General features: G+C 35.9%; 1 protein-coding gene across 1 annotated transcript; it reads left to right on the forward strand.

The window, feature by feature from the left end:
• The first annotated feature begins 1,961 nt into the window (after positions 1-1,961).
• On the forward strand, positions 1,962-6,791 carry LOC18009247 (mitochondrial proton/calcium exchanger protein). Its single transcript, XM_006391485.2, has 15 exons — positions 1,962-2,167; positions 2,579-3,200; positions 3,271-3,583; positions 4,010-4,156; positions 4,245-4,333; positions 4,424-4,516; positions 4,728-4,854; positions 5,045-5,109; positions 5,206-5,380; positions 5,466-5,660; positions 5,755-5,802; positions 5,878-6,024; positions 6,110-6,192; positions 6,278-6,393; positions 6,489-6,791. The coding sequence occupies exons 2-15, from the start codon at positions 2,656-2,658 to the stop codon at positions 6,578-6,580; spliced, it is 2,235 nt and encodes a 744-aa protein (XP_006391547.1). The 5' UTR covers positions 1,962-2,167; positions 2,579-2,655; the 3' UTR covers positions 6,581-6,791.
• The last annotated feature ends 2,766 nt before the right edge of the window (positions 6,792-9,557 follow it).

A 9,557-nucleotide genomic window follows, 5' to 3' on the forward strand; every position in this document is an offset into this window, starting at 1 on the left:
ATGAGCCGCTCCTCCTTCTGTCATTTATGATACCCCATTCCAGAAACGTTTACTCCTTCCAATTGATTCAACTGTCTCTAATGTACAGGTTTTTTTTTTCTTCTTCATCTTCTCAAATGCTGCCTCTTTTATCTGGGTTTTGTTATTTGATTTGTTTAAAGGAGTTCTGTTCGTCGTGAATGATTTTGTTGTTTGAAGCGCTTTTCATTGTAAAGTTCAATCAATACATTGTTTGGTAGATTGATTGAATTGAGATTCTTAGATTTATTAAGGCTTTGTTCTCAGAAGAAATCAGACTTGTATGATTATCGCATGCTTGATAATGTATATAAATGTATCTTTCAGGCTATCTTTGTCTATATATTATTCTTCTGTTTACAAATAAGTGTGAATCTTTTCCTATAACTTAGTAGATGTGGTTTATAGATTCATATTTTTGGCTTTGATTTCACAGGTACGTTTACATGGCTAAAGAATTAAACTTCTGAAACTGTGGCACTAAAAAAAAACTGTATGGACAATAAAAAAGAAGGACCTCTAAGCTACATTCTACTACTACCTTAGAAAAAGTTGCAAATTTTGTGAATCCAATATGATTTATAATTCTTGTATCACTATTTGCTTCAAGTTTCCGATAACAGCTATGGGAGATTAAAACTCTGAAGAAGCTTCATCATGAAAACACTTCAGAAGCTCCGCTAAAGAGGCTTGAAGTTTGATATTTAGAGTTTTGTGGCTTTTTGTCTTTCAACAATTAAACTGTACCAGTCTTATTGCACCTTCTTGGAGATTAGAATCCCCTCTATAATCTGATTAAAGGAAAGCCAGTTTTTGGCCACCATTTTCTTGGAGTAGAAAAACTCATCCCATAATTAGGCAATTCATATTGTTTATCTTATAATGCACACACTCATAGATTGGTCGCCCTCTTAACAATACTGGTTGTTCATTTAGTTCCTTTTTCAACAAATTAACAGCAAAGCAGGTATAAAATTCAGTATAGCTTATAAATTTTGGTTCTTTGATTTTACAGAGATTTCAATGCTCTTCATGTTTTAATTTACTGTTGTTCTGGTTGCAAGGTTCTGTACAGCGCATGAGGCTGCAATGCAAGCGATTGGCATCAAATTCCGTTCTGGTTTCAGCCAACTACGGTTGGTAAAGCGAAGCATCTCTCTCTTAACCAATTGGCAGGCCGTTTATGAGCTGTGGAAAGAAAGAATTCAACATTCGCACTTGGATACAACTCTTCCATCTCGGTCATTTTAAAAAGACTGAATTCTTCAAAATGGGAGGAATCTTCTGTTTCGATGTTTGGTTACCCCAAAGTTTAATAGATTTTGATTAATTATTCCCAATGTAAAAGGGTTTTGACGGGCTGTCCGTCCATCCATTTCGTTCCTTTTACGTTAGTTGTGGTTCTTATTGCGATTACAAAAAAAAAATGAATAATTTGTCTTTTATTAAAAGCTGGTGGAGTTCTTATGTTTAACGAGCAAGTTTTTAAATTTTAATCAAATCCAACTGAACTACTATCTACTTAATTATAGCTCATTTTCTTCCCATATGTAAACTTTTACACAAAGGCAGTGAGAAATCATCGACTATTAGGAGTACCAAGTCTGTGTAGCTTAAGTTGTCCTTTGTTAGATCATCATCACCATTTCATAAAGATTGATGAGATTGAATTTTTTAAAAGAAGACCTCATCCGCCGCGTAAAAATATTTGGTACTCTAATACCATCGTACTAAGACAGAGAAAAACAGATTTATGAAATTGAATTAAGACAGAGGAACTCTAATACCATCGTACTAAAATTTTCAATTGCATCTCAACTTTTACTAAAAAAGGGTTTACTTTCCACAAAATTTCCAGTTATTTACAGAACTTAAAATCATTGTACGATAAATTATAACAGTTATGTATTCACAAAACATTCGAGAAGAGATCCGGAGCCGGGGAGGAGACTTCTACAATATTTGTATTTCGGATCCAACCTAACCCGGTCCGGATCGACCCGAAGCAAAACGGTCAAAATCAGCAGAAACACGTCTTAGGCTCAGAGTCGATTCATTTGACGCTTTCTTTTCTTCGTCTTCTCGAACTGATTTTCGATTTTGTCTCTCACGTGTGATCGATCCTTCCTCTCCCTGCCTATTTGTAGATGTAAGTCAGAAGTGTAATCGGCTCCAATTTCATTGATAATTTTGTTGGCATCATCTTAGTTTCATCGCAATCAATTCTCATGTATAATCTCCGTTTTCGTTTTCTAAGGATTATATTTCGGATTCTTAGTTGGTATTCATGATTTGCTTTACTTAGTGAAATTCGATTCCTGAAGAAGATCGGTCGACATATAATACAATTCTAGGTGTTTCATGAAAATGCGTTGTGATGGTCTCATACGACATCATCTGTATGGAGAAAAATCTGAATTGTTGTTCATTTTTTGGATTTTTTTGAATAATTTATCAGTGTCACAATCATATCTGGTTGCGGTTTTCATCGGATTAGGATTATGGAAGATTTTGTTGGATTTACTGATTTAATCAATCTTTGTGTACAATCACTATGCAGATATGTATAGGATTCGGCTTTTGTTTGGTATCTAGCTGGTTTCGTACTGTATAGAGAGCTAAAAACATTACTGCAAAATGGCTTCAAGAGCACTTCTCCGAAAAAGAAAGTGCCTCGTTCAATCTCTCAGTGAACATTTTCAAACAATCCAATGTCTTTCAAGCGTTGAGCGGTTGGGGCTGAGTTCTGGTTCAGGTTATATATCTAGGAAATTTGATTTCAAAGATGAAAAGTTGCTTTCTTTTCTCAAGAAAAAAGAATCAATCGAATCGTCAGGGTTGTTACCTCAGTCTCCGAGTTTTAGTAATGGAGTTCGAAGGTTAGAATTCCCTTACCCCTTGGGGTATAGATTGGTTAGGCAATCTATGTTGTCTTCCTTGGCGACGGCGAACAAGCCTGACCATGATAAAAATGGTGAAGACGAGAAGCTTACTTCACAAACCAAAGAAGCTTCTCCAGAGCAGTGTGATGAAGCAGTCGAGGGGTTGAGTTTGGCTAAAGCCAAAGCTAAAGCGATGAAATTGGAAGAGTCACAAAAATCTGATGTATCCATCATGCAACGTGTGCGATCGTTTCTTCTTGGGATAGGTCCTGCTTTGAGAGCTATTGCATCTATGAGCAGGTCAGGGTTCAGTTTTTGTCTATTCTTTCAGCGATTTTGATGTCATCTAACATATGATGTGTTTCTGCAGGGAAGATTGGGCCAAGAAGCTTCGCCATTGGAAAGATGAGTTTAAATCGACTCTGCAACACTACTGGCTAGGGACAAAGTTGCTATGGGCTGATGTAAGGATAAGTGTGAGGCTGCTTGTTAAACTTGCTAATGGGAAAGGTCTCTCTAGGAGGGAACGTCAGCAACTCACTCGAACGACTGCCGATATTTTTAGATTAGTCCCTGTCGCTGTTTTCATTATCGTCCCGTTCATGGAGTTCTTGCTACCTGTAGCTCTTAAGCTGTTTCCAAACATGCTGCCTTCAACTTTCCAGGACAAGATGAAAGAAGAGGTATTGTTAAAAACCTATGTTATTCTTTACTTACCAACTGGAACGTTTCATGTACATGTGTAGGCCTTGATCTATTTTCCCTTGAAGAAATGAAAATGTTTATACACTGGCTTACATGTGGATACTGGAGTTTGTTTGGTTTGAGACTGAATCAGAGTGCGAAGGCTACTCAATCTTGGTAGTGTGCTAGTGTACAAATTTGGGAAGAGCAGAGCATTTAAGTCTCAGTTTTTTTAGTCTTCCAAGTGATACATTTCGTATTGTCAACACAAGTGGTAGTTATTAATGCTAAAAGAGACAGAAATCATATTGATTTTTGTACTAATTTCTCTTGGAAGTATAAATGGTTTGGTTTTGTCTTCTCACTGTCACTCTTGCCTGTTTCTCAAGTATGAAGCTAAAACTGTCGGAACGTTTCTTATGCAGGAGGCACTAAAAAGAAGGCTGAATGCAAGAATGGAGTATGCAAAGTTTCTCCAAGATACTGTTAAAGAAATGGCAAAGGAAGTCCAAATCTCGCGCAGTGGAGATATAAAAAAGACGGCAGAAGATCTAGATGGATTCATGAATAAGGTTCGCTTTTCTTGTTATATTGTAGAATTGACTAGCTTCTGTTTTTTTCAAGATGGATTGATGATAGCTTCGTTAATCAATTGTACAGGTTAGAAGAGGAGTCGGTGTTTCAAATGATGAAATTTTGGGCTTTGCAAAGCTATTCAATGATGAGCTTACATTGGACAACATTAACAGGTTACGCATCAGTCAAAACTCAAAACTGTCTGTGTTACAATATTGCTTCTTGCTTGGCTTGTTTTGCTTATATTATCTTCTTAAATGCAGGTCTCGATTGGTAAATATGTGCAAATACATGGGTATTAGCCCATTTGGAACTGATGCATATTTACGTTATATGCTTCGGAAAAGATTACAGGAGTAAGTTCAACACTGCTCATACTGCTATGTTTCTTGTTCCAAATGTCTGCCAATACGTCCTACAATCTTTTCTCTGTTTTTGGGGACATCACATGAGTTGTGTGGGCATCAAATTACTCTACAAGACACGTTTCTCAAGATATTCACTCTAAATTTATTTTCATCTTTCTCACAAATATCATTGGGCAATGCCATTCCTTGGACTTCATAGGATTAAAAAAGATGATAAGTTGATCAAGGCTGAGGGTGTGGAGTCTCTCTCAGAAGCTGAACTACGCCAAGCTTGCAGATACAGAGGAATGCTTCAATTAGGTTCAGTTGAAGAAATGAGACAGCAGGTAATTGTTCAAATCTATAGACATATATATTTGTATATATATATATGTATATATATATATATATATATATCTGTCAGCATTCAATCTTTGCTGGAGTTTGTATTAAACAAATTATACACTTTGTCAGCAAGAAGAAGGAAGGATTATATGTTCTAGAAATTATTGCTGATCTGCAGATCACTCTTTGCAGTTAGTTGACTGGCTGGATTTGTCGCTCAACCATTCAGTACCGTCATCCCTCTTAATTCTCTCTAGGTAAGCCTTTCATGCCACTCAGTATGTATATATATACTATATATGACAAAACTAAAAATGACATTGCCGCATTGGTCTTCCTGTGAATATTGACAGATCATTCTCGATGGCCGGGAAACTCAAGCCAGAAGAGGCTGTTCAAGCTACTCTCTCCTCTCTTCCAGATGAGGTTGTGGACACAGTTGGGGTTACAGCTCTGTCATCAGAAGATTCTGTATCAGAAAGGAAGAGGAAGTTAGAATACCTAGAGATGCAAGAAGAATTAATCAAGGTTTTTTTTGTTTCTCTTGATTTTCCTACCAAGTTGAAGCGTGATTGAGGAACTATTTTCTTAGTTCGGATTTAATTGAATGTAGGAGGAGGAGGAAGAAGAAGAGGAGGAAATGGCAAAGATGAAGGAGTCAGCTGCAAGCCAAAAAGATGTAGCTTTGGATGAAATGCTGGCTTCTACAGCTAAAGATGCTAATGAACAAGCGAAAGCGAAAACTCTTGAGAAACATGAGCAGCTCTGTGAGCTAAGCCGTGCATTGGCTGTTTTAGCTTCCGCATCTGTATGGAGACTTTACCACACTCCTATTTACTTAACTTGTCTTAACCGTTACCAATCTGATGAATGCTTCTCGTTTCTTTTGACTTTGATTCCAGTCTGTTAGCATGGAGCGTGAAGAGTTCCTCAAATTAGTTAAAAAAGAGGTAAATCCGCTTACCATTGGCTTTGATCTTGCTTCTTTGATTTTATCTGAGTAAACTTATATTCCTTGTATACAGGTAGATTTATACAACAGCATGGTAGAGAAAGGTGGCACAGATGATGAAGAAGAAGCTAGGAAAGCTTATTTAGCTGCTCGAGAAGATAGTGACCGAAGTGCTCAGAAAGCTATCGCTGATAAAACTTCTTCTGCACTATTAGATAGGGTAACAACAACAACAATTCCATTTTTTGTCGATCGCAAAATCTGTAGTGTTTGTTTTTTTAATTCGTAACTTGATTTATCTATAGGTGGAGACAATGCTCCAGAAGCTCGAAAAGGAAATTGATGATGTCGATAACAAGATTGGTAACCGCTGGAGACTCTTGGACAGGTCTGTTTTAACCATCCTTTTAGTTTTGTTTCTTGCGCTTTGAAATAATTTGGCATTTTCGATGAATTCGATATTTGTTGTACAGAGATTATGATGGAAAGGTAAGTCCAGATGAGGTTGTATCGGCTGCTATGTACCTTAAGGACACATTAGGCAAAGAGGGTATCCAAGAACTTATACAGAATCTTTCTAAAGATAAAGGTCACTCTTTCTTCCATTGCCTTTAACATTTTTTAGGACTTTTTTGGCAATGTGATTGTCTGAATTAAGTCTGGGTTTTTTTTCTTGTGGTTTAGATGGCAAAATATTGGTGGAAGATTTGGTGAAGTTAGCGAGTGAGATTGAAGATGCTGAAGCTGATGAGGCGAATGAGCCAACTAAGTCTTGAGATTGTTTGTCATTACTTTCATGATTCATATTTCTTTTCACTAGAAACGGAAAAAAAAAAAAAATCAAATAAAGGCTATCGTAATAAGTTTTTTTGACATATTTTTTGTTTTCGACATTACTGGTTTCTTCAATAAGTTTTTAGATCTTCTTTATTGGTAATACTACGAAACAATATGAAATATATTACCAATTAACGAGCGTCTTAAACATTACTGGTTTATTTAACCAACAAAAACTGATGTTAAAGAATCAAACTCGATTCTAATGCATGATTTGAGTTCTAAATCATATTTTACTGATTTCCATTTTGATTCTCTGGTTTATGATGTTTGATTTCCTGCGAAAATTACCTTAAAGCCTATAGTTTCTCTCTATTAAATTTACACTAGTTATAATACTGAACCCGTAGATCTTGTGAAAATAAGATATGTATGTTCTCAATGTCTAAAAGTAGACCAAATTGAATTTACTTCAAGATAGATATGAAATAGAGTCTTTACACACACATAATGCTTTCCAAATTGCATATTTAAATGAAATGGAAAAATAAAACGCAAATTATGGCTACAAACAATTACACCAGTTGCAACTAGTTGTACCAAAACATAATCAGCGGACATAAGTAACGGCTACAAACAGTTATACCAATTATATCTAGTTGTCCTAAGACAAAAACTAAAAATAATACAAATACAGAGAATTATAAATGCAAATTATTCTCACTTCTATCATTATAAAACCCATCGTTCCATGTTCTCCTGTCTTCCTCTTCCTATTCCTTTTCTTTTTCTTCAGGCCAGGCCCAGGGCTAAAGTGGGTGAAACCCTTGTTTTAGGTGCCAAAAAATATATATACAGACTAAGGGCATCAAAATTTTCAAATTATAATGTAATGCATTGGTTTGTTTGTGGAAAACATGAGTAACTAATGAAAAGCATGAGTCACTAGTATTTTGTTCGATTTTTTAGAGTGTTATTTTGTGTTTTTTTTTAATAATTGGCTAAATTTTTTTTTGAGCTTTAGGCGCCAAAACCTATTGGATTGGGCTTGCTTTTCCTCTTCGTCTTCTTCTTCCACTTCTTTTTCCTCGATGTTCTCCAACTGTTGGGCGCCTAGTTAAGTTGGTTCTTCCTTTTTTCTTAACCATTGTTGGAGGTAAGATGTGATTATCTCGTATATAGTCAAGAACAATCCAGTCATCTTTATGTGGTATTTGATATATCGTTTTGCAGTACACTAACGACCAATACTACATCCAATAATATTTGGAGCAAAACTCTTATAGATGGAGCTCTCTCTCCCCGCTCATAAAGATGGCAGCAGCTATTGCATGTACACACGGGCATCTGTCTACATCAAAATATTTGTAACTGCAATTTTTCTTTCTCATATCAACCAGATAGATCTTGCTACAACGTCCAATCACATTATTTTCAAGGTAGAAGCTGATTAACTCTTGCACTGTCAATAGTTTTGCTTCCACATATCTCAGGTGAATTTCGTTCTCCACATAAGGCACAAGCCTCTGTGCCATAGAAACTTCAGCAGACGTCTTCCTATGTTTGCTAGACCATTCAGCCAATTTCGCAACAATCATGCAAATCATTGGTAGTAACAAGTACTTCCTTACTTCTACAAAAGCGCCATTGATTGATTCTGCATAGTTGATGGTGTTTATATTATACCTTTCTCCTGAAAAAATAACATCTTGCCCATTTTCTCTGATCAACACTTCTATACAAATACTCGGCTGCATCTGGACACGTTCTCCTAAAGGTGTCGTAAAGTGTCAAGAACTCACTCTGTATAAGCATGAACGCATGCTCTGAACTTCTTTACACATGTCGCTTTGTTGATGCTAGCAACATTTCCTTTCATACTGAATTATATACAATATTCATGCTGAGACAATGGGAACTCCTCACATATTAACTTGATAAGACTTGGATTTCTATCAGAAAGAAATACCATTTCAGGAATATTTGGTACTACCAATCTCAACATATTCAAAACCACATCCAACTTGCATCTTTCTCACCATCAACTACACCAAAAGCACTTGGATAATGGTGACGATTAGGATCTTGAGCTGTAGCAACAATTAAAATGCTACCATATGCATTTTTAAGGTGGGTTTCATCCACAACAATCACTTTTCTCATGGCTTGTAAACCTTCAATGTAAGCTCCCAAGGAAAAGAATGGATACTTAAACTTGTTTTCCTCATCTATTTCCACATAAGTTTGTGTACCAGGATTCACGTACTCTAGCATTTACAAATAAAAATGCAACATCTGATAACTCTCCTCTGGACTTCCCCCATATCATTAACAACTTCTCTTTTTCCTTTCCATGCAGTAGAGTATGATACTGTAATAAAAATTTCGTTTTGAACCAAAAAGATCAATTCTTGTCGAGCTAGAGTTTTATGTTTACCTGATTAATTAGCATGACAAATAGATCTTACCAACTGTGGTGTGCCTTTCCTTCAGTTTTTTTTTCTCTTGTAATTGTAGTAGCTCCAAAACATATATGGATTTTGGTGTAAGTTCCTAACTGTGAAAAAATCCGAATTCTTGGTCTTCGCAGCTCGTAAAGACCACTTACAACCATCTTTTTCTCCAGATGTTTTAACACATATTGCGTTGTATCTGACTTGATGATGTCAAACTCAAAACTTTTTTGATGGGAAGCTGTGAAAACTAAATCTTGCAATGTCTCTTTATTACCAAACACTTGTCCACAAACCCATGTTTGAAAAATCAGGCTCGGCGGCAAGGAGCCACCGTGATTTCACCCTAATCAAAAAAAATCTTGTTCGTTTTTGAAAAACCCATTTTTGTGTTCGTTTTCGATTAAAAATTTATAAATTTCTAATAGAGCTATGAATTTTAAATACAATTTAAAGAAAAACGAGAAAACAATAATGAAAATGATGGTGAATCAAATACAAAAAAAATTGATGGTGAAAATCG

Source organism: Eutrema salsugineum, unplaced genomic scaffold, assembly GCF_000478725.1.
Source record: "Eutrema salsugineum unplaced genomic scaffold, Eutsalg1_0 scaffold_9, whole genome shotgun sequence".
In the NCBI taxonomy this organism is placed as follows: Eukaryota; Viridiplantae; Streptophyta; class Magnoliopsida; order Brassicales; family Brassicaceae; genus Eutrema; species Eutrema salsugineum.

Bases quoted from the DNA above. Each gene is read 5' to 3' on its own strand.
- LOC18009247 (XM_006391485.2), top strand. From the start codon at position 2,656: ATGGCTTCAAGAGCACTTCTCCGAAAAAGAAAGTGCCTCGTTCAATCT. The intron at 5,381-5,465 runs GTTTTTTTTGTT...AATTGAATGTAG, and splicing joins TGCAAGAAGAATTAATCAAG to GAGGAGGAGGAAGAAGAAGA. The intron at 6,025-6,109 runs GTAACAACAACA...ATTTATCTATAG, and splicing joins CTTCTGCACTATTAGATAGG to GTGGAGACAATGCTCCAGAA.